General features: G+C 45.2%; 1 protein-coding gene across 4 annotated transcripts in view; it reads right to left on the reverse strand.

Annotated features, from left to right (window-relative positions):
* Positions 1-4,965: 4,965 nt before the first annotated feature.
* The window catches only part of LOC138349521 (sulfotransferase 1C4-like), a 53,237-nt gene continuing 31,948 nt past the window's right edge, over positions 4,966-26,254 (reverse strand). For 2 of the 4 annotated variants that reach the window (XM_069301505.1, XM_069301506.1), the window contains exon 5: positions 4,966-5,995. In XM_069301505.1, the coding sequence (XP_069157606.1) occupies positions 5,909-5,995 (87 nt within the window). In that variant the 3' untranslated portion in view covers positions 4,966-5,908. Of the gene's footprint in view, positions 5,996-6,024; positions 6,260-19,834; positions 20,023-26,254 lie in introns of those variants that run through there. The other 2 variants (XM_069301503.1, XM_069301502.1) reach the window with 2 other exon arrangements.

Consider the following 26,254-nt stretch of genomic DNA (forward strand, 5'->3'; position numbering starts at 1 on the left):
GACTGACGACGACTCCCAGATCCGATTATACAGACTCAGTAAATACTGAGACGTGCTCGGAGGGAGATGGCGAAGCATCTCATAATGAATACCATCGGAGCCCGCCGCCGTAGAACCGCAGAGGGCCAGGGCAGAACGAAGTTCAGAGAGAGAGAAGGGATCATTATAGGGAAGCTGAAGATGAGTGCAGAAATCTAAAGGACGAGACTCAAGGACAGGTTTACGAAGAAGGAAAGATTGGGGAAGATGAAGACCAGAGCTAACAGAAGAAAAGTGGGAACCCAGTTCGGAAGCGACCTGCAACGGGTCCGCCACAAGAGTATCATGGAGGCGAAGGACCGGTGAAACATCGGGAACGAACTTACCCGCTATCTTGCGGATATGCTTCCAGATCTGGGCCAGAGGGGTTTCGGACGTAATTGTCGAGACATAAGATGCCCAACATTCACGTTTAGCCGTACGGATGGCCCTACGGGCCACCGCACTCGCTTTCCGAAAGAAAAGAAAAGAATCGGTCGTCTGCCTACGGCGGTGCTTCTTCCAGGCTGCACGCTTACAGCGGACAGCCCGAGCACAGTCCGCATTCCACCAGGGAACGCACTTCCGTGGACCCCGAGAGGAAGAGCGAGGAATAGAGCGGAGGGCAGCGTCGAAGACAGTGTCATGAAAAAGGAGGAGAGCGCGAGAGAGGGGCAGAAGGGAGAGGTCAGAGAGAGTAGCACTGAGGGAAAATAGGGTCCAGTCCGCCTTAGCAAACTGCCACCTAGGGAAAGAGAGGGAAGGGCGAAAAGAGAAAAAGGAAACAAGGATGGGGAAATGATCACTTCCATGGAGGTCATCAAGAACCTGCCACGTGAAATCTAAGTAAAGAGAAGAAGAGCAGAGAGAAAGATCAAGACAAGAAAGGGTGCGAGTCCGAGAGTCCAAATGAGTGGGCTCACCAGAAATCAGAAGAGACAGGGAAGAAGAGAGGAGAAACGGCTCAAGGAGGCGACCCCGGGTATTCGTCAGAACGTCACCCCAAAGAGAATGACGACAATTGAAGTCACCCAGCAGGAGCACAGGCTCCGGCAAGGAGTCTAGGAGGTGTTTCAAATCAGGAAGAGAGAGTGGGACACTCGGGGGGAGATAAATGGAACAAACTGTGTACCATTTCCCCACAAAGATACGAGCAGCAGAACAATGGAGAGGCGAAGGAAAAAGTAAAGGAACAAAGGGAACATCTGCACGAATCAAGAGAGCAGAAGAATTAGAAGCCCCAGCAATGGCTGGGGGGGGGGGAGAGAAAGGAATAGCCACGAAAACGACCAGGACGAGCACCTAGCATTGGCTCCTGGAGACAGACACAAAGGGGCGAAAACCGCGAAATCAGAAGTTGGAGTTCGAGGAAATTGGCGTAACAACCTCGAACGTTCCATTGAAGAATGGACAACGACGGGAAGAGAAAGGACAAAAACAGAGAACAAGGAAGAAACAAAGGCGAAAGAGCAACAGAGCACGTTAAAGAATATCAGGGTCGGGATCAGGGTCAGCAAAGTCAGGGTTAGGGGGCATGGGTACACTGAGCAAAGACGGAGGGAAGGAAACGGGAGAACAGATCAGAGGTGGGCGGGCGGGGTCCGGAGGAGGAGGAGGAAGAGGAGGAGACAACGGAGAGGAGCAGTCAAGGACAGCAGTAGGAAGAGGGGGAGTAGAAAGAGGGGAGCGCACCCCAGCAAGAGCAGCAACCGAAAGGGAAGCAGGGGCCAAAGAAACCTCCATAGCAGGAACAGGGGGCGCAACCACTGAAACGGGAGGGGAAGGAGCAACAGAGCCAGAAGTAGGAGCTAAGGAAGAAAGCGAAGCCTTCTTACCCGCCGGGGAAGAGGAAGGAGAGGAGCCAGGCTTACGCTTCTGACTTAAAGAGACAGGTGTCCCAGCAACTACGTACCGGGCAACGGATTCCAGTGTCTCAACAGGAGAAGCCGAACGAGAGCACACACGACGGCCGTCAGGAGAGCGATGGACATCCGCCTGCACCGACAGGCGGCGGGGAGAGCCGATAGATGGAGGAAGAGGATGGGTAGGAGGATCGGAGGGGGACGAGGAAGAAGACACAGGAGACATGACAGACCGGGTTGAAAGAAGGGGAACCCCAGACAGAGGACCAGGAGGGGGACCCCTCGGGAAAGAACTCAAAGGAACAGAGGAGGGGGCAGTGGGCGTATCAGGGTCCAAGGCCCGGAAACGGTTGAGAGTCTGAGGAAGGGGGGAAGGACGAGGAGAGGAAGAGCGCAACACGCGAGCATAAGAGATGTTAGTATAAGGCGGGAGCCGGCGAACCTGGCGCCTCGCCTCAGGAAAAGACAAACGCTCCCGGTGCTTCAGGTTAAGGACGGCCGCCTCAAGCTTGTAATGGACACAGGCACGGGAGAACGTAGGATGGGCCTCACCGCAGTTGAGGCAGCGAGCTTGAGGAGAAGTGCACTCCGACTTAGAGTGACCTTCACTCCCACACAAAGGACAGAGAGAGACAGTCCCAGAGCAGCGGAGGGCACCATGCCCAAACCTCCAGCACTTATTACAAAGTCGAGGAGAAGGAATATACTCCTGGACAGAGCACCTAGCACCAGCAAGAATGACAGAGGATGGAAGGGTCCTACCATCAAAGGTGATCTTCACAACGCGAAGGGGTTGACGGCGACGACCACGAGGGGGACGAGTAAACGAGTCAACCTGGAGGACAGAATGGCCTTGGGCATCAAGGATATGCCGAATATCATCGTGGCAATCCTGCAGATTCCGAACACCGGTTGCAACATGGGGTGGGAGGAGAATAGTGCCAACACTGGAATTCATCTGAACGTTCTTGGAGACCCGAACAGGGATCTCGCCAAGGCAAGATAAGGCAGCCAAGCGGGAAGCCGCATCCTGAGAAGGAGCAGCAACGACACGTGTACCGAGACGAGTGGGGTTGAAAGTAACACACGCATCCACGGAATCTACAAGATGCCGATGGAGGGAGAAATCGTCAGGAGGCGCAGAATCAAGAGGGAGGAGATCAAAGTATTTGGCCCATGAAGCAGGACCAAACAAGGCCTGATACGCATCAGCACGGGAAGGAATCGAGCGAGTGCGGTTGGGGCGCGAACGGCGTTGAGAACCCCTAGAGAGAGAGGGGTCAAAAGGCGCAGTAGTCACAACGAAAGACTTAGCCACACCAGGGGACGAAGTGGTCACCACCGGGGGCTGGAGGCTCGACCCAACCTCAGAGGAGGGAGGGGAGCTGGGGGAAGAAGTCAGGACGGTCAAAGGAGGAGCAAGGTCGGGGCCCAACGCAGCGGGAGCTACAGAGCCTGGTCTTCCAATACAGGCCGACTCGGGGGCTTGGTCGCCCACCCCACGAGCCTGAGAGGGTACAACGGAAACATTCAACGACATAGAGACGAAAAGTGACAAATTCATCCACGAATGTGCCCCCATACCCACCATGGAGCCACAATTAGAGGCAGGACACCCAACAGGAAGCTATCGCTGATCATGCCGGGGCCCCCTAGGGGTGCGTCGTGAGTATACGCCCCACAAACGCCACCTTAAGAACCGTCAGTCCGTCGAGATCGGGTTCAGCGACGAAAGGGGGATTGACAATAAAAGGTTCCCCTCGCTCGAGACGTCGGGTACTACAGTTCTACGGGTGCAAGAGTATGCCTCCTCAAGCACCCGGGCGTCAAAATAGAAGAAGTCCAAAGAAATAATCCAAAACAAGCAAAAGGTCGGCAGGAAACGACAAGCAGATAGGAGAAGAGGGGGGGAGAAAAACGAAACATAAGGAAAAGGAAAAGCGATCCGGCACAATTGGAGAAGACAGCAGCAGGAGTGCAAGGCCAGAAAAGGACAGAGGACTGCCCAACGGAGCATCACACTCCGGCAGCCGTCCACCAAGCCCCCTCACGACGCCAACGGGCCGGAAGGGGAGGGGGAAATACTGAAGAAGATGCTTAAGTAAGTACATGGAGACTTTACTGTAATGTTGCGAACTTTCACGATGATAGATAATTATTTAACCAATGGAGTGCACGCTAGCATCTTGGACAAGGTTAGGCTAGGTAAGGCTCAGTCACTAATGAGATTTTTCCAGATTCTGTTTTTTTTCTATCCTGAAGGCTGATTTTTTTCTATCCTGAAGGCTGATTTTTTTCTATCCTCAAGGCTGATTTGATATAAACGTTAACTTTCAACTTTGAATTAATTAGGTCATGGGCTTTGTCACAGCAGTTCTCACCTTGTAGTTCTTCTGGTAGATCAGCAGAGCTAATGATTAATGAGTCGTGCAATTGAGGATGTTCCAAGTCGTCTTCGGAGGCCGCCTGGTGCATCTGGAGGAGAATTATTTGTTTTTCTAGCCTTTTGAAGGATATCATTTTGTCCTGGTTGGGGTGTTCTCGGTCTAAATCATGTATATCTGTTCAACTATGTCACTTTGACATAAATATAACAAAACTATTGTCCTATGGAGTTGATTTAGCTTCCAGACATATATTTTTTAATAAATCTTAAATGTTTTGTAGCTATTTATGTTAAATACTAGCAGTACCAGCCACACGTTGCAGTGGCTCAGTCTGGGTAAGTAGGAAAAAAAAGAAAAGGGAAAGCACACGTTTCTAATATGTTTAATTTTACAATGCTTGTGGGTATACAATAATTTTTGTTGTTCCATTCTCTGTGGAGATATAGAGACTGTCTGGTTTGCCGACTCTAAAACACGCAAAATATAATTTTCCATGTGAGATGCAATCCTCGTCTAGATATAAACTGCACAATTCTAAATGTTGTCCCTGAGCTTTGTTGATGGTGATTACAAACGCCAATCGAATTGGAAATTACAATCTCTAAAATTGAAATGGCATATCTGTTGGAATCATAGGAATGCGAGGAATTAGGACATCTTGACATTTGAAAGGTCCTGTCAAAATTGTTACTTCTACGACGTCGCTGATTAATTTTTTTTTTACTGTAAGCCGCGTGGCGTTGCAAAGTTTTGGCTGGTTGATCATGATAATTGGCACGCCGATTTTCAATTGACATACGTGTGATGGTATCCCTGGCAGATCGATTGAATTAAAAAATTCTGTTGGATAAATAAACGCTTCGTCTGCTTCCTCAACAGTGTCGACGAACTTGTATGTGCCGGCCTCGCTTTGAATGTTAGACTGAATAATATTGTTAAGTTCGTGTGCCGGATGCTTTTGAAATGTTGCACGTGGGAGTTTCAATGAATTGTATGTTCAATGGCAATTTCAAAGCCGAGGTAGCAGTTCTTCCACTTGGTAGCAATGTCGCAGCTATTCCGGACGGTGCAAGAGCTAAGACTATGCCATTTTGGGCTCGAAATGCTGCCAGAATCAGTGTAATTATAAAGGTTTTACCAGTTCTTCCTGGGGCATCTAAGAAAATTTTTCAAGCCCGTTATTGACAGTTTTATTTATTTGAATGTAAATGCTTTTTCGCTTGAGCGTTAGATTAGGAATATTTGATTGCACATACGACAACTGATCACCCGTGTTGTTACTTTGTTCACGACGCAATTCTACATCGAACGAAGCTGCAGCAGATCGATTCAATGATGGCATTTCCAATTGATTGAGAACTTTGCGATTTCTAAGCACAAATCTTCAATCATTATCAACGCTTCGTTGTAGATTTCTGCTGTGAAATCCATATTCATATTTGAATTTTCCTTGCGTATTCGACGTACAATATCTTCAGCCATGTGCAATTTATATTTCTCCCATAACTCTGTTGGAGACGGAGACCAGGCGGTCAATATGATTGCAAACAATGCATGATTTTGATTTGGATGTGACGTGTTAGACTCGTCATTAATGCATTCATCCCAGTGTCGGTCGTTCTCCAATTAATACCAAGCAAGTCATGCACTACGGGAAGTGACATGTGTTACGATGTTGACAAGTCTCAATTGCTGGAAGACGTTGATCCAGGCACATTTACCATCAGCCTGCGAAGAAAGAAGCATTAATCTTGATTGGGATGCACAGTGGATGTCTGCCTATCGTAGTTTATTTGAATATGCCAAGTTGTCCGTCGACTCGCTCTACTTGTTTGCGTCGTTCAAATGATTTTCTACTGGCATTCCACGTGTAATACGTAGGCACTTCCGAATACAGCAGTGTTTTTGCAAATGCGTCATTTTGACATAACGTGAAGAAAGCAGTAACCGTTGTAGCCGGTGGATTCACAGCTGTTTGTTGCACATTTGCAGCTGTGAAATAAACGTATTTTCCATTTTCTTGTTTTCAAAACAAAACAAAAAAATAATAACGAAATATTTCAATTTAATGCAGATCAATCGACACAGCTCAATTTCACCACCAATTGCACTGAAAAATAAGAAGAGTTAAGAACACGAAATGAAAAAAAATGAAAAATGAAACAAATATACTATACCCACGAAATGAACACTATGGTAAACAACGCAGCTCAATTCCAAGGCAATGTCACACAAAATAATTAAAACAAAATGAAAATAAATCAAACACTATGAAAAATCAATTTATCAATGCAATCGGAAACACTGAAATGAAATTGTAACGTATTTTAAATTGCGTGTGTTGCTCTTACGTGCAACAGATGGCGCTGCTTTTCCAAAAGAGCATGTTTTTACCTGTCACAGGTGTGGCACGTAAATAGTAGGTATATAAAAACACTTGTCTGTTCGAATGTAACGTTATGTCAAAATTTCTAAACAATTGGTAAAGAGATTTCGAAGATTTCCTTCACATGAAAAACACAGTTTAAAAAAAAAACATGTTCTTTCCCGTCACAGACGTGACATCTATATAGTATGTATATAAAAACCTGCTCGGATGCGAATGGAACTGTGTGTGAAAATTTCTAAGCAATCGGTGAAGAACTTTTGGAGATTATCGATTTTGAACAAACAAACATTTCCATTTTTATTTATATAGATTACTAGCAGTACCCGGCCACGCGTTGCTGAGCCACAGCAACCATCCCTGTCCCCCAGTCCTCCCCACCATTCCCCCCTCACCCGTCTCCTCGGCCTTCCAACCATTCCCCACTCCACCGTCCCTTCGTCCTCTCCACCATTCCCCACTCTACCATCCCCTCTTTTTTCCCACCATGCCCTACTTCCCTATCCTTTTCTCCTCCCCACCATTCTCTATTCCCCATCCCCTCGTCCCCACCATCCCAAACTTCCCTGTTCTCTCGTCCTTCCCCACCATTACCCCCTACCTTGTCCCCTTGTCATCCCCACCATCTCTCACTTACGTCCCTTCGTCATCCCCACCATTCCCCACTCCCTCGTCGGATGCCTTCCCAAATGGTCTGATGTTCCCATCAGAAAATTTGGAACATCAAGTGATCTGATGTTACCATCACTGAAATATAAGAAAAACAGTTAAAAAATGAAATGAAAATAAGAAAAAATATATAAAAATATAAAAATAAACTATACTCAAGAAATGAATGGTATGGTAAACAACACAGCTCAATTCCTACGCAATTCACACAAAATAATTAAATCAAAATGAAAATGAATAAAAATCTTTGAAAATTCAATATATCAATGGAATCAGAAACATTGAAATAGAATTGTAACATATCTAGTATAGCATGTGTGTTGCACTTACATGCAATAGATGGCGCTGTTTTTCAAGAAAAGCATAGTTTTACCTGCCACAGGTGTGGCATCTATACTTATACTTACGAAATGAACGGTATGGTAAACAACACAGCTCAATTCCAACACAATGTCACACAAAATAATTCAATAAAAAATAAAATAAATCGAAATCTATGAAAATAAAATTTATCAATGCAATCAAAAACATTGAAATGGAATTTGTGACATATTTAGTATAGTGTGCATGTTGCCATTATGTGCAACAGATGGCGCTGTTTTTCAAAAACGCATTTGTTTACCTGTCACAGGGGTGGCATCTATATAGTAGGTATATAAAAAGATGCACCTATTCGAATGCAACGGTGTTTCAAAATTAAAAAGCAATTGGTGAAGATCTTTCAGAGATTACAGCATGTGTTGCTTTTACTTCCAACAGATGGCGCTGTTAAAAAAAAAAACATGTTTTTTTCCTGTCACAGGTGAGACATGTATATAGTAGATATATAAAAAGACGCGCCTATTTGAATTTCAAAGCAATCGGCAAAGAGGTTTTGAAGATTTCCCTCACATGAAAAACACAGTTTTTCAGAAAAAGCATGTTTTTTTTTTACCGTCACAGACGTGACATATATATAGGTTGTATATATAAACCTGCTCGGATACGAATGGAATGTTGTGTGAAAATTTCAAAGCAATCGGCGAAGAACTTTCGGAGATTAGCGATTTTGAACTAACGAACATTTCCATTTTTGTTTATATATATATATATATATATATATATATATATATATATATATATATATATATATATATTTTTTTTTTTTTTTTTTTATTTATATTTAATGTATACATCAATGATTTGCCAAATGTTTCTAACATTCTTAAGCATACACTATTTGCTGACGATATTACCGTCATTTATTCTGACTCCAACCCCCACACACACTAAATAATATTGTAAATAATGAATTAAAAAAGTCATTCATGTATGTCAACCAACAAACTCACACTAAACATAGAAAAAACCTACTACATTTTAATTGGAAGTAAATCATCAAATCAAATTCAACTTAAAATAAACATTGTAATATCAGCAATAAAACTGAGCGACTGTTCCTTGGCTTATACATAGACAAAAGACTGAACTTCAACATCCACATACAACACACAGCCAAAACAATTTAGAAAAACGGTCGGTACACTCTATAAAATCAGATATGTTCCCCTCTTTGCATCCCCATCATTATACTACTCGCTAATCTATCCTCTCCCTATCCTACATACGGAATCTGTGCATGGGGTTCAACCACTGCAAATTACCTCAGGCCCATCATCACTCAGCAAATATCTGCTATCAGAACTATAACAGACTCTGTCTTCAGACAACACACAGCCCATCTGTTGAAGTCCCATGACATGCTAAACATACACTCACTCCACACATTCTCAGGTGCTATTTACATATACAAAACCTTGTTCCTAAATGCTAATCTTCATCTGAAACTTTTCGTTGATAAGTGTAATAGAACACATGAGCACCACGCCAGAAATAAATATCTCTTTAATTTCCCCAGAATCAAACAAAATCTGTTCATTAAGGACATTAAGGACCTGCCCAAAACGCTATTCGTGTTAGTGGCGTTACAGAAATGTAAAAATACCAATTTTATGTAATCTCACAAACCCATTGTACCTTCTGTAAACAAAAATTATTATTATTATTATTATTATTATTATTATTATTATTATTATTATGTACTCTGCCCGAAATGTTATGCGTTTTAGTGACGTTACAAGAATGTAAAAAATCCAATTCATGTAATCCCACAACTGCATTGTACTTTCTTGCAAATAAATAAATATATAAATATAAAATAATAAAAACCAATATTGATACTGATTGTTATTTGCTGGTATACGTAACTACTATATACTTACATGTCTCTTCACTCATGGCACACCGAAGCCTACATGCTTTCAGATATATTGCTTTATTATTTAGAGATTCGAGATTCACAAATAAAGATTGTATATATTATTAGAAATTCAGAGTTTAAATCTTTTTTTGTGATTCCAACACAAAAACTATATCTTTGAGACGGTTCATGCAGAGATTGTCAGAAAAATTATATTTTTCGCGTTTTATATTAATATCATCATTATAGTGTGTAAATATTGTTATGACTCCAGGTAGCCTGAAAAATGAGTCTACCCTGTGAGAGTTATTCAGCAAACCAGACCAACTGAGAGGTCAAAGAAAATATAGACATGTGATTATATATTAAATACTTGGCTAGGGTTAATGAAGAGTTTAAAAGCATAGGCAGAGAATACATATGTAAATAAATGACTTCACATGAGATGTCGAGTTTGTTGGCAAAGTATGAGACTCACTGCAGACAACTTGACCTCACTCGAGCAACAGAAGTCGTGAGAGAAGGTTGCATTGTCTTTGTGTTCCTGACAGTAATGGATGAACCTCTAATTTTGTACTCCGTCAAGAGGAGGGGACCAGTCAGGCGCTCGTGTATGAAGCCTGGGAACAACTTAGTGCTCGAGTCAGGACCAGGAGAGGCTGGTGAAGCAGTTTACTAGCGATTTTGTGGGCGATGGAGATCGCCAATGTCGGAGACTGGGACCTGAACCTGCCCTGCGCCAGATAAAATTCTGTGGTAAGGCTGCTTAACCAGTTGCTAGTGATTGCCTGCAGTTGATCGTGTGCCCAGCAATCGTGGCAAGTGTTTATACGTATATTTTATTAAGGCAGTAAGCTTAAATAAGAGTAAAGATGAGGCAACCAGCTGGAGGAGGCAGTGACACATCCACTCTCTCTGGAGGCCAGTGGTTGACTGAGGAAGGCGGCGGTGGCTGCTAGCGAGGGTAGAGCATGGAATCACCCAAACGGGGGAGTTCCCTTCGCGACGTGTGAGAGTTTAAAGAGATGTCGAGTGAAGGAGAATTATTGTGTGTAAATACATTTAGTTATACTTAAGAAGGGAAACATTTTAATTGGCATGTCAATGAAAATTGCAGGTTTGTTGGAGGAGAAGTTGATGGAACTTGAAGGTCAGTGGAGAAGTTAACGGATAGAACTTCAAGGCTGTAGAAGTGAATGCCGAATTCTGTGGAAGAGCAGAGCCCCCCATAGTGAAGAGTGGACCTCAATCTGTGACGAGGAGCAGTGAAGTGAAGTTTCACGTGCTTCTGTGGAATCAGTGGTGGAGAACCACTGGTGTTCGAGGAAAACTTCATTGACGACCAGACCACACACTAGAATGTGAAGGGACGACGACGTTTCGGTCCGTCCTGGACCATTCTCAAGTCGATTGTCTATATCGACTTGAGAATGGTCCAGGACGGACCGAAACGTCGACGTCCCTTCACATTCTAGTGTGTGGTCTGGTCATCATACTTTAGCCACGTTATTGTGACTCATCGCCTGCAAAACTTCATTGTGTAGCAGTCTGGGAGGGCTGCAGAAGATCCCCACACACAATTCTGGGAGAACCTAGAGATATACAGAGTAGTGAGCCTCTAGATGCGGAGCAGAGGTTCATGGTGACTACTGATAATGTATTAGGAGAGTGCTTGAATGTCATTGGCGTGTAAGACGCAGTGGGAGATTGACCATTTGTTTGGGTTGAGGAATTTATATGCAGATGTCTCTATTGTTACAGCCATAGGCTGAGTTATATATATGTTAGGGCTGATTGTATAGTATTATTATGAAAAGAGTGAACCCCACTTGGTGAGGGGGTAATTAGTGGCTAGCCAGGAGTTGGGCAAACACTTGATATGGACAGCTGGTGAAGCCAAGATAGGGTATTGGATCGCAACCAGATTGTAGTAGCTTAGAGTGTTTTATGTCAATATTTTTGTTTCTTTTATGTAGTGTACTTTACGTGTTCTTTGTTTATTAAATGTGTATAGTTAACATGTGTTTGCCCTTGTCCTGTGTCAGAGTTCACCCCCTTCCACCTTGTGGTTGGGGTCGTCCCACTGGTCTTAGCCCCTCAGTACTGGGCGCCACTGCTCGCCCTTGGGCTCCCGCAGTCAACTAAGGGCTGGCCTTATACACCCCTAGCGAGTGGGAAGGTTCAAGCTTCCTATAACTTACTTAAACATGCCTGTCCTGACACTGGGACATTTTCTCTTGCTTTATCTGGTCTGTCCTGAGGTCGCCAGCTGGGTGTTTATACTCTTGTCCCAGCAACACGTCGGTGGTCTCATTAATTATCTTGGCTAAGGATGCAATGACACATGCAGTGCAAGGTGTCACTAATGGTCTCAAATATATAATATATATATAGCCCTAGAGAATGGAGGATCACTTAAACTCCTCAGTTAGTTTAAAAGTTTACTGAAGAAAAACATATATGCATATATAAATGGCATAAAGAAATGTCTATGTTTGGAATCATCTGCTGGCGGGGTTGCTCCTGAGCTACCGTGCAGTGAGGACGTGTCGCCTGCTGCTCCGGTGGTTTGAGTCGGTTCTCACTACGTGTAGAGAGCCATGGGGAAGGCTCAGCGCAAGAGGGAATGGAAGCAGCTTTCGGACGAGGAAGGACGGGGGACCGATGTGCAGCAGGCCCCAAAGAAAACTGCTATCGAGGCTTTACCACTTGCTTCTACCAGCAAGTCAGCGGACGTAATGGACCTAGAGAGGACAGCGTCAGTCACACACCAGCCAGTGTCAGTCAATGCTTCTCTGTCCGCAACGCTGCCGCGGGACGGCAGTATGAGTCAGGAGAGGACACCACCGGTTTCACGCCAGCCAATGTCGGCCATTGTTCCTCTCTCCACAGCCCAGCCGCAGGACAGCAGTATGAGACAGGGGAGGACACCACCAGTCTCACACCAGACATCGCCAGCCTCTGCACTTCTTCCGAAATTCAAGATCATGCAGACCGACCACTTTCCTACAGCATATGGAGTAGTAACGGCGATGGAAAAAGAACAACCAGAGCTCAAACTTTCCATTACAGTCAACCTGAAGGGAGAAATAATACTGACACCACAAGACCAACAGACTGCACATTACTTAGAGAAGGTAAGAGTCCTGCAGGGGAAACCTGTGTGCTTGGTAAAGCTGGACCCTTCAGAACGACGCACACGAGTCGTGCTTTTGGGATACCCAATCGACTTTCCCCTGGATCCAGTGCTAGAACACAAGCAAGTCCTGAGTGCGGAACGTTGCCACACAAAAGTAGACAAGGCAGCGACGCGTCAGGTTCTGGTGACCGTCATGGGACATGTGCCGGAAACTTTCGGTCTTGGAAATTGGGGGACATACCGACAGAGGCCATACGTTCCGGAACCCCTACGCTGCTTCAGGTGTCAGAAATACGGCCACCATCAGTCACGCTGCACAGGACAGGAGAGGTGCGGAGTGTGCAGCCTGAGACATCCCACCAAAGACTGTATTGCCAAGCACAAGGCAAACCAGACCACAACAGCCAAATGTCCAAATTGTGGAGGCAAACATCATGCCTGGAGCACAACCTGCTCTGCACGGAAACAAAAAGTGCAGACAGCTCAGGCCAGGGTCAACACACTGACCAGCGGTACATCCACCAACACCAACGTCTGGAACACTCGTGCACAGCCACAACAGCCACCCGCTCTCACAGAGCAAAATTTCCCGAATCTGTCAATTCCGAATCAGACATTACACGAAAGTGTTGCAGAAGTCCAGCAAGTGCAAATGAGCAGAAAACACTTACTTTCGGAATCTACTCCCCAGCTATACAGTTTTACCGAGGTCCAGCTGCAAACCATCGTGAAGATCATGGCAGAAACCATTATCAATTGCCTACAGATGACGCAGAACGCCTCACAACAACAGACTCAAGACATCACTTGTGTGATAATGGACAAGATCGTGCAGCAGACCACAGTTACACGAGAAATAGACAGTCTCCGACAGGATGGAGCACTAGAGGACAAACAACGCAACTTGGACATACTGACTACCGACAACAGTCGGCTAGTCAAGACACCGGAACATCGACATTCACAAACGCAACTGCAAGACGCAGTGACCACCCACGATCAACAGAATCTTCCAACACAGGAGACAGACAACAACAGCCAATGCAGTCTGATCTGCAGCAACGCCAACAAAGACGTATTGAACAGCAGAGATGCGCAGGTTCCGCCAACACAAGAAACGGCCGCGAGCACTCAATGCAGTCCGACTTGCAGCAATACCAACAACAAAGTGATGGACCACAGTTCTGCACAGATTCCAACAATGCCGGGGTTGACCACGGACAATCAATGCAGTCCGACCTGCAGCGCTTCCAACAACATAGCGATGGACCACAGTTATGCACAGATTCCAACAACGTCGGGGATGACCACGAACTATCAATGCAGTCCGATTTGCAGCGACACGACTTGCGAGGCGGAGACTATAGAGGTCGATTCCGAGGAGGAGTTCTAGTAGAACAAGCAACACCAACCGAACCCGTCGTCTGGCCATTACGAATTCTGCAGTGGAACATACAAGGTCTTGGAAATAAAAAACACACACTTCAGGAGGCTGCAATCAGCACGAAAGCAGATATAATCGTTTTGGAAGAAACTCTTTTCCCAGCCACGAAATCCTTCAGATTAGCTGGATATCAGCACTATGTTCTCCCGTATGAGCAGGGGAGACTAAGAGGATTAATGACCCTAGTCAGAAACACCATACCCAGCAAGAAAATAGACTCGGTTTCATGTGGGGATGGAGTAGAGGTATTAGCAGTTACAGTGAATATGGCTAATTTTGAGCTCCTCATATACAACGTCTACAAGCCCCCTAGACGTAAACTAGAAGCAGAGGCAGTGCTTGCCTTGGCCACGCAGGAAAATTTAATTCTTGCTGGAGATTTTAATGCTCATCATCCAGAGTTAGGTGCAACTGGGCCAGCCAATGCAGATGGGCGCCATTTAGCTGCAGCTCTGCGAGGAGTACCTGAAATTACACTTCTCAACACTGGGGAACCCACTCACATTCTAGGAGGTTCCCTTGATCTTACATTCATCTCCACAGCACTCCAGCAACAGGCGAAGTGGGAAGTAGACCCGGTGATCACTAGTGACCACTATGCTACTGTCACGACACTAAACCTGGCACGACCTCCTACACCACCTGCGCGGCCTCGGTGGAATTTAGGAAAGGCCAATTGGAATGTATACCAGGAAGAACTTGAAAAATGGTATGCAACGTACACGCCACCTGAAGATTTGAACATACACGAGACCAATCTGCAGGAAGCCGTTGCAGCTGCTGCGAACAAAGCTATTCCAATCATTATCACAGGTAACACGAAACGAAAGAACTATTGATTCTATAGTAATGACGTTAAAGAACAGAACCACAGAGTCAACATCTTCAGAAAACATCTAAAGAGAAACCCCACACCAGAAGGAAGAACTCTGCTACGAGCGGTGATATCTGAAGCAAGGCGAGTTTCTCGAGAAGTAAAGGAGGCAAGATGGTTTGAGTGGTGTCAAACTCTAAATGAACATAGTAGTCTTGGCAAGATATGGGGTCAGATTAAAACTATATCAGGTCGACCAGCCCGGCCACAGGCATGTATTCAACCATTGCAGGAGGCTGAGAGACTTGCTCTCCAATTTGCAGAAAGAACAGCTTCATATCAGCTTCCTGCAATGGTCCGAAGGCAGCAAGAACACTTAAAACAAGAGAGGATGACAGTCATTCATGAGGGCATAGCTATAAATGACGAATGTGACTGTCCCTTCACCGAACAGGAACTAAGCAGAGCCAAAAAGGGTGGTAAGGACACTGCTCCAGGTGCTGATAACATTACATACTCAATGATCGCACGTGCAGGTCCTGCTGGAGACCGAGGGATGTTGGACGTCATCAATGCGTCTTGGCAGCAAGGCAAACTACCGCCCTCTTGGAAGAAAGCAGACATCATACCGATTCCTAAGCCGAATGAACCTGGCAATTACAGACCCATTTCCTTAACATCATGCGTTAGTAAAACTGCAGAACGGATGGTCTTAAATAGGCTACTGTGGAAGACTGGAGACCTTCATAAACACATATTTGGCTTCACTAGAGGTGTAGGTACTGCCAACTGCATAGCAACATTACTAGGAACAGTTAACTCGGGTCCAGCTATAGTGGTCTTCCTTGATTTGGAAAAAGCATTTGAACTTGCAAGCCCGCCAGCAATACTACACACCTTAGTTAAAAAAGGTGTGAGGGGGAAAATGCTAGCATGGATTCAAGATTACCTAAGTCACAGGTATGCCAGAGTAAAGTTGCAAGGACAAGTGTCGGACTACCACTTGCACGAGAATGGGACTCCACAAGGAGGAGTCCTCAGTCCTAGTCTTTTTAACATCCTTATGGAAAACCTTGTTACCATGTCCTTTACAGAAGGGGTTACATTGCTAAGCTATGCTGATGATCTAGCATTAGTCGTTACGGGTCCTTCACTTCTAAATAAAGCTCAAGGTGCTTTAGATCAAGTGACATCTGAATGCAGTGTTTTAGGGCTAAAAATATCTGCACAGAAGTCTAAGGCGATGAGACTAGGTGGCAAGGCTCCAGACAGGCACCTACGCATTCAGGACATTAACCTTCAGTGGGTTCCACAATATCGATATCTCGGAGTGTGGATTGATTTTAAGATGACATTCAATAAGCAAATTCAATATCTAAAGGAGAAAGCAAAGTCACGAATAAATATAATGAGAGCAATCACAGGGCCCCGTCTAGGAGCGGGACACAGAGTGTTGAGAATGTTTTACATACACGCCGTTCGTTCCCTGGTTGATTATGCAGCACCTGCCTTACTCACTCTTTCTCCTGGTCAGTGGGCAAACGTTGAGGTTCTTCAAAATGATGCATTGCGAGTCATAACAGGTGCTCCCAGATGGACTAAAATCCTGAACCTAAGACTAGAGACGAAGCTAACGGCGATTGAAGTAAGGGTAAAGGGGATTGCTGCGTGCATGCTGACCAAGATATTGACTAGACCTAGAATCAGTTCACTTAAAGATTTGATCACTGGAGCACTAACTCTGGACAGAAGAGCCTCCAATAGCAACAGGTGGACCCATTGTGCGATAAACGCCATCGATACGTTCGATATGGCAAACACAGTCACTGAGAGGGGTGTTGACGACATACATGCAGACTTTGTTATACAAGCCCCTTGGGAATCTCTGCCAGCAGACTTTCAGATTATGGCTCTTGACGGAAAGAAGACCCAGACACATCCTCATCTGCTACGTCACATTGCACAGATGCATATAGAAGCAAACATGGCATCCGACAGCTTCACTTACTTCACGGATGGGTCAGTAGACCAGCAGGGACAGGACACCGGAGCTGCAGTTAAAGCAGGAAACTCTGTATATAGTTGGAGGCTCTCAAATGGGTGTTCGACTTTACAGACTGAGATGCTAGCCATTCAAAAGGCTTTGGAACATGCTCTTGCTGAACACCGCCAACATGTTATCGTCCATACAGATTCGAGAACCGCCATTGAAACCTTGCAACAGGAACACATATGTGATAACATCCATCTGACCACCAATGTCTTATCATTCATGCACACACTCCACCGACAAGGCCGACGGGTGCTTATCAACTGGGTGCCAAGTCATGTGGGACTATTAGGTAATGACATTGCAGACGAAGCTGCAAAACTTGCTACTAAGAGGAGGAATGTAGACATTTCCATACCACCGAGTCTCTCCCAGATGAAGAAAGTGATTCGAAACAGAGCAATGCGAAGGCTGTACAGTGACCACGACGCAGCAGTTGCAACATCAGGATCTGCGGGTTGGTACAAGAATTCCACCAACTACGAACCACTTAGTTTGATGAAAGGGGGCAGTAGAACAACAGAAGTGCACTTACATCGCATCAGGCTTGGATACCCATGTGCATGGGAAATAGGCTTACGGGTTCCGGAAGGTGAGAGGAAATGTCAACACTGTGGAGAAATGCCCGACAGACCACTGGAACATTATCTAACACAGTGCACAGTTACAAACCCGTTAAGATTTCACCTTCGATTCGACAGAGCAGAGGAAGTTGTTAAACACATATGGCAAAATCTCACTGAAGCGACCATACGGGTCATACATACTCATCCTCCGCCCAGGTAAACCAGAAACGAGCATCACTTAGTGGGCCAGCCAGAGGCTTAGGGCCCGCGCAGGATTATCCCTGCTAAAAAAAAAAAAAAAAAAAAAAAAAAAAAAAAATCTGCTGGCGGCAACACGGTCAGCTGACTGGGTCCACTCCTCCAGCGCGGGCACACACCTCGCGCCTCTGGCAGCACGATCAGCTGACGGCTCTAGCTGTCAGAATGTCGTGATTTTCCCACGCCTCTAGCAAGGCGATCAGCTGGACGTTTCAGAGTACGTTGGTGGCTCCTTGCACACCAACTACCCTTCCAGGATCACAAACATCCCCGCCTTAATGATCACCCACACCAACTCATGCCTAAATGAGTTTTTGGCTCCTAGCCTAACGTCCTGTCACTTAGACAATAAAATGACGAGTGGAAATATTCCCAACATATAAAATACTCTAAATCGCCTAGCTCAAAAGGGGTAAGGGAGGGACAATTATCTACCTTATTTCACTCCAACCACGAAGCTGACTCGTCCTCTATTGAGGGATGTTGAGGTTCCTGGTTCTGGCGTCTGCTCTGTCGACGACTAGTTCCCACACACACACAGGTTCCTCCGTCGCCTTCGTGGTAACGCATCTTCACCGTGCTGACTCCCAACAGGTACTGCCTTCCTCCTCCTCTTCTCTGGGGTACTGGAGACAGGTACCTCCGTCGTCGTCCTCCATTCTCACTGGCACTGCCAACACCTCGCAGTCCCGCACAGCTTCCTCTCGCCTCACTGCCAGTAGATTTGAGCCCGGCCCTAGCTTCTCGCTTGATGTGTAAGACGTGGTCCTCTAGTGGTCGTCCCAGACGTCACCAGCCCAACGTTCCCTCTGCTGCAGACTCTTGATAGAGCTCTTGGCTCTCTCATCAGGTCCGTCCTTGCCTCTGGGCACTCCACGGAAGTTGGATGGCTTTTCCGACTGTCTGCAGAATCAAAGCGGAGCTTAAATCTACGAGTAAGGGCTCTCTAGGTCCGGAGCTCGCTCGAGCGCCTCTTCCTTCTATGACGGCTCGTGATGTACTGTCTTCCCGCCCCAGGCGCCAGCCGCCCCGGGCCCTCCGCCTCATGACATCACACCGCCCGAGGGCTCTCGTCATTGGTCACTTCAGGCACGTGACCTCACCTGGCCAATCACGTGCCGGGAAGCGTCAGGACGTCTTGGCGGGAAACAGGATGACTCGACACCGTCCTGTGCCTCAAAAGGCGTAAGCCCCTTGCATTATCAAACTTAGCTGGCCACTTTACAGCCAGCTTAATCACGCTCCACGCTTTCCCATACATGAAAATGTTCCCTGAACATCCGAGAACACTTAGGCTATGGAGATATGACTCTTCTAATCTGGGAAGGAAGAAATACAGGGGTGGACACCGTCACACCTGGTGAGGTTTCCCAGAAAGCAGAAGGGAAGGGGGGGGGGGGTGTGGGAAGAGAGAGAGAGAAAGGATCACAGCTGTGGATAGGGTGATAGAAAATATTTATTTACAAAAGGGGAACTGAGGAGATCATTCCAGACAAAGAGAGAGTGGGGAGTCACGGGGCTCAAGTAGCGTGTGTGTGCACAGAACAAGGCCAGTGTTACAGCTGCACCCCTAGATATGTGATGATGAACCCCTTTCCAAGATCAAGAGGCGTGCAGGGTGATCTGAGAAATTTCAAGCACTCCACAGTTTATTGTTGGTCGACCGACGGTAGGGGGAGTGTGGCTGCCAAGGTTGGTTGTCTGTTCTGGCAGAGAGTGGTTGGGGGACGTTGTCCACCTGTACACGAGCAACAGTCTGGTGCAACAGCCAGAGCTCTCTTTGGAGGTTTAAGCCCCATAAGCCCCAACCCTCTCAGGCGGTCCAGGACAAGATATTGAGGACCTGTCCGGGAGATTGGATTAACACACCCTCAGTTTGGGTCCAGGAGGTTGGACTAATACATCCATTGTGGCAGCTGAGCGGGCTACCTATTATTAGCCTGTGTGACCACAGGTATATTCTCTCTCTCTCTTGGGAAGACTCACAGGACAGGATGGAGAAGGTGCAAGCGTTTGTAGAGTCTGGCAAGCCTGAGGACTTGGAAGGTTGCACCAAGGAGCAGTTGAAGCAGATAGCAGAGAAATGTGGCATCAGGGTGAAGGCATCTAAAGTGGCTGGAGTGAAGGATGAGATCCTTAGACAGCTGAGGGCTAAGAGTTAAGCGGCAAAACAAGGAGCCCAGAAAGGAGCTGGAAGTGGAAAGGAGGATGATGGACAAGATGACGTGAGGTCCCAAGGATCAAGTAGGAGTAATCGCAGTAGCAGGAGTAGCAGAAACAGGAGCTTGGAAAGATTCCATCTAGAGCTTCAAATGCAACAACAACGTGAGGAGAGACAGTTCCAACTGGAAAAGTTAAAATTAGAACTTCAGATGAAAACTGAGGTAGAAAAAGAGAAAACCAGACTGGTGGTAGAAAAGTTAAAGGAGAAAACCAGACTGGAGATAGAAAAAGAGAGAACCAGAATAAGAGAACTGGAGTTGAAACAGGAGAAAGAAAAAGAGAAAACCAGGGTAAGAGAACTGGAGTTAGAACAAGAGAAGGAAAAAGAGAAAGCCCAAGTCGAAAGGGAAAAAGAGAGATCAAAACAAATACAGATAGAAGAAAATAAAACTTTGGCTGAGCAAAGGATTGAACAGTCACTTATCAAGACTATTCAACAAATGTGACAACTGGTTAGGAACTAACCCAGTTGACATTTCCAGACTAAGAATTTCCACAAAGGTGGCTAGCTAAAAATATGACCATGTAAAGGATATAATCGAGTCTTATTGAAACATACTCTTTGTCAGTCATACTGAGTCAGACGAATTAAGTCTAATTGAATCTGACCTTGCCAACTATGAAGACAAAACTCAGGCCAAGTTAGATCATTATAACAAAGTGCTTGCAACACAAAATGTTTCTGCTGGAGTAGAACATTTTTATAGTTAAGTTATACCCAAGCAAGCATCCTGTTCAGATGGAATACATGAGCTACCTCAAAATGTGTGGGAAATTTTTACCCACCATATCTAATAATCATCTAAGAAATGTATAATTTCTATATCATTTCTATATCATATCAAAATCATATCTAAATCATATCAAAATCATATTAGAATCATTATAGATTCATTATATAGCTTGATCCTAGATGACAATGTCCCCATGAACACGTACGCAACAGGGCCCTTTTGATGCCTACGTGACTTTGTACATGATCTCTCAAGGATCCAGAAGCTTCTAGAAGGATTGTTAATTAAAAAACTATTGGAACATTTATTCAACATCCGGTAGGGATAAAAATCGAATCCTTTATAAGAATCAGTGGTGCTATCAAGTACTACTTATAATCTTTAAATCTTATATCTAATTATATTATAATCACATCTTATCTCAACCATAAGTCTAGACTGTAAAAATAATCAATCAATATTCATTGAAAGCTACCTCTCAAGGGAGAGGGATGGGCATCTCGGGAGCAAGAAGCGCCCACGACGATACCTCGGGGCACTTTGTGTTTGTTTACAACTGAGTGAACAAGTGACGGAGTTGCGTGTTGGACGCGGTCGTGTTTTGAGTGAGCTCCCGCGGAGGTGGCCGGTGTCATGGCGGCTGCTGGAGGCGCACATGGCGTCTCTCGTACAACCATCGAAGATACCTTAGAAGATGTTGGAAAACCACTACTGCATACCACAAAATTGAATCCTGAACGTCACCCGGTCATAGAAGAGGAGCCCGAAGGAGAATTCATGGACAGCAAACACCATAGTAAGGCAAACAGACTGGAGGCAAAGCGCCGCCATTTATCAGAGGTAAACAGAAATGAGGCCGACGCCACGCGGCCTCAATATCAACACCCACCGCTCAACCAAGGTAGGCCAAGCTCTTCTGAGTTACAAACCTTTATCATTGCTTTTGAGGGCGAAAATGAGAATATTTTCCGAAATAGTAGGGCACAAAGCATCCTATATAATGCCATTCCCCACAAATTCGGAATCGACGTGCACGATATCAGACCAAACAAACTAAAGAACCTGATTGCAGTGGATCACAAACACAGCGCGGAACTGGAGATTTCAAACATTACTGACATCTGTGGTTACAAAGTTAAGTGCTATAAACCACTAGGAGACAGATTAGTGAAATATGTAATCCGGCATGTTGTAACATCAGCGCAGAAGACATTAAGGCACAAATCGACACAAATGGCATCCCACTCTATGAAATAAAAAAATTTATGCGACGCACGAACGGAGAACTGAGTGATACAGGCACCGCCCTGCTTACTTTTCTGGACTACGTTCCCCCTGATAGGATTTGGTTGAACGGCTTCCTCCACAAACTAGAGGTGTATGTTCCACATCCCACCCAATGTTTTAAATGCAAGGGTTTTAACCATACCTTGAAGGGCTGCACTAAAGATATCAAATGTGGGAAATGCTCTGGTTCCCACTAACACACAAAACTGTGCATCGGATACACTCACCTGCTCAAACTGTGGTGGCGAGCATGACATCACATTTAAACAACGTCCTTCTTACGTAGCAGCAGCAGCGAAAATGAAGGTTCCCCCTACCACCAACCTGCTATACAGCAGTGCATTAAAAAAACCTTCCTCAGCCCATCACCAACCTCTACCTCACACTCAACCACAACCTTCGCCTGTACCGGATATCCCTGTCTCCGACAATCCCGCAACCCCAGGGTTCAACCATCTCTCACAAAACGCGCAACTGAATCCTGATTTAGTTGAAACTCGTCACTCGCATCGAAAATGCACTGAAAAAGACCCTGGACCGACTCCTAACAAAATTTTTTGCCCAAGTACCACAACCCACCCCTGAGGCTGACCCAACAGACCCCCCCATCAACAGCTACAGACACTGACATCCGCCCAAATAAAGCTACCAATGCTGGAGACACATTGTTTGATCAGATGATGGAAAAACTCCTAATTACCTCCTTAGCGCGCCTCACCAAAACCACTCCCCAGGCTGACGTGCCACAAACCCCAACCACCAGTACCAAGAGTAAGACACAGCCACCATCCACATCTAGGTATCCAACTCGTACCACTAAGGGCGCACCAAAGAAAACAGACACATCCACAACCCAAACATCCTAAATGGCTCCCCTAACCTTCATGACTTGGAACGCAAAAAGCATCAAAACATCCCTCACAGAACTTAAACAATTCCTCTACTCATCCAAACCGGACTTAGCATTCATCACCGAATCCTGGCTAACTCCCAAACAAAATCCCGTATTTAAAAACTTTCAGATGCAGAGACTGGACAGACCCAACCGTATGGGGGGGTGGCATTTTCCTTCTAACACGAAGTAATATGACATGTAAACCTGTAACATTAACGTATTTTGTGAACGGTAAATTAGAAGTTCTAGCATGCCTAATACCTTATAATGGTACACACATATCCTTTCTGGGTATATACAACCCTGGAGGCACCATAAACTCAAATGAACTGGAATTTTATCTTAACCAATTACGACACCCGATCACTGTTACAGGTGATCTCAATGCTAACCACCCCACATGGAGTAGAGGTACCCAAAATACTGCAGGCACCGATTTGTACAACTACTTAGACACTACACCATATACTCTTCTTTCGCCGCCCTACCTTGCAACCTACTTTAACTACAGAACCAATTATGAAGCCTCACTGGACATCTGCTTTGGCTCTGCACACTTTCAACATGAACTACAGTTTCATACTGGACCAGATATTGGTAGTGACCACAAACCCCTCATAATAAAATTTACTAACTTTCACCTACCAACCCACCCGCTTACGCTTCCCAAGTGGAACATTAAGTACCTAGACAAGAAAAAATGGGCTGATATTGTCCGCCTCCCAGACACAGACGAAGTAGACCCTAACAAGCGCCTGTCCACAATCACCTCGTCCATAAATTCTGCAGCCACCCAAATGCTTAAGAAAACTTCAGGACATAAGTCCAACAAACCACTTAAACCGTGGTGGAACGCGGAATGTGCACGAACAGTCGCTTTACGCCGACGAGCCATTCAAAAACAAAGACGTCAACCCTCCCTACAGAACTGGGTCAATCTCCGGCGGGCCACAGCAGCGGCCAAAAAAACCATACTATCAGCAAAACGAGCATGATGGGCAACATTCTGTGATAGCCTCACACCCACAACGCCACACTCAAAAGTCTGGGCTACATTTAACAGCATTAAAGGTCGCCCAACATTCCCTTCGTTCCCCCTGATGATCAACGGTTCACTCTGTCAAACACCTCAGGAGCGTGCAAGTGTTCTCGCTGAATGCCTTAAAGTTACCCTCTCAACACCCTTCCTTCATGCCCAAGAACTCTCCCTCAGACAAGAAATTGACCGTGCCATACCGCTGCCCATGCTCGGCGTCGACAACATGTACACCTTAAGCGAGCTACGATTGGCCTTAAACCGCCTACCTCTTGGCAAGGCACCTGGAGAGGATGGAATTCCATATGAGCTCATCAAATATCTTCCACCGACTGCACACAGCACTCTTCTAAACTATTACAATCTATGCTGGACTCACGGAAATATTCCTTCACAATGGCAGACCAGTATTATTCTTCCGTTCCTTAAACCAGGAAAAGACCCATCCCAACCTGCGTCATACAGACCTATCTCCCTACTATCATGCCTCGGTAAAGTCATGGAAAGGCTAGTACATACTCGCCTCCAATGGTACCTAGAGTATAACAATATTATACCGTCACTCCAAGCTGGATTTCGACCGCAATGCTCCACGCTAGATCAAATACTCTGCCTTGAACATGAAATCCGCACCTCTCTCAGAAGCAGTAAATATTGTCTTGTTGTCTACCTAGACCTCAAAGGAGCTTTTGATAGCATTCCTCATACTTGCCTCCTCGCAAAGCTTGCACGTTTAGGCGTACAGGGAAGATTACTCTTATGGTTACAGTCCTATCTCACAAACAGGACCTCCAAAGTCTTTATACAAGGCGAGTTTATACAGTCACAATCTGTAGTGACTCCAAGAGCGCGATTCAAGCAATTTCGTACTCTTCGAAAACATGCAAGGAGATTGTCTACCCATGCCTTCAACTTCTTCACAAACATCAATTGAACGGTTATGACACCTCTATCCAATGGGTCCCAGCACATTGTGGTATTCTCCATAATGAACTTGTAGACCAACTAGCCAAAGCGATGCACGACACGCCTCACCTCACCCGTCATCCAATTCCCCATGTTGCACGTAAAGGAGCCTTCAAAGATACCATCTCCCAGGATTTTGCAACAAACTGGAAAACGTTATGCTCACCTTTGCACTATGTTTCCATTAAAAAGAAATGGGAAACTTGGAAACATGTCCGATATAAAAGCAGAGAAATTGATGTAACGATGACCAGATTAAGGCTGGGACACACCAAACTAGCAGCACACAGCTCTAAGTACAGAACAGACATCAACGAACTCTGTACTCACTGTCAGGTGCCTGAAACAGTCGAACACTATCTCCTGCACTGCTTCCGACATTATAGTGCCAGAGTAAATTTCAAACAAGTCTTTATCGCACTTAAAATACCCTTCACCATCGAGCATATACTAGTACATTGAATTTGTGAGGATACATAGCATAGTGATTACATTCTTGTAAACCCACTAGTATGCCCAACGTTTCGGGCTGGTCCTTAATTAATCTAACAGATAATTTTAAGTAGGAAAATTGAAGCAAAATTTATAAAATGATAAGTACATTGCAAGAAAAAAAATGAGACGAGAGAGATTTGTAGGTATATTAAAGCACATAGGTAGCTCAGATTGATTGCATTGACAGCTTGAATGGTAATTTAACAAGGATTATTAGGCACAATACAGTATATTGCTTGAATATATAAGAAGACAGCAATGATCACTATAGTAAAGTTGCTTGGATTAGTTACATAAAGATTGGGTAACACTAGATACAGAGCAATTTTAAAGCACAGAATAGGAAACTATGAAGACGAAATTTTTTTTTTTTTGTTTTTGTTTTTGAATGAGGCAAAAGTTGGACAGCTTTTCAATTCATTAGGGAGTGAGTTCCATAGACTAGGTCTCTATGCAAATAGAGTGTTTACACAGACTAAGTTTGACTCTGGTGATATCAAAGAGATATTTATATCTGGTGTGGTGATAATGGGTCCTATTACATCTGTCCAGGGAGAGTTTCAGAGCATGGTTTGCATTTAAAAACAGGTTTTTGTTAATGAAGTTGACACAAGAGAATGTGTGGGTGAGTTTATGTTTAGCATGTTTAGGGATTTAATCAAGGGGGCTGAGTGTTGTTTGAAAGCAGAGTTTGTTATTATTCTGATAGCAGATTTTTGCTGGGTGATGATGGGCTTGAGGTGGTTTAAAGTGTTTGACCCCCATGCACAGATACTATAATTAAGA

This window comes from Procambarus clarkii, chromosome 45 (genome assembly GCF_040958095.1).
Source record: "Procambarus clarkii isolate CNS0578487 chromosome 45, FALCON_Pclarkii_2.0, whole genome shotgun sequence".
Taxonomy (NCBI): domain Eukaryota; kingdom Metazoa; phylum Arthropoda; class Malacostraca; order Decapoda; family Cambaridae; genus Procambarus; species Procambarus clarkii.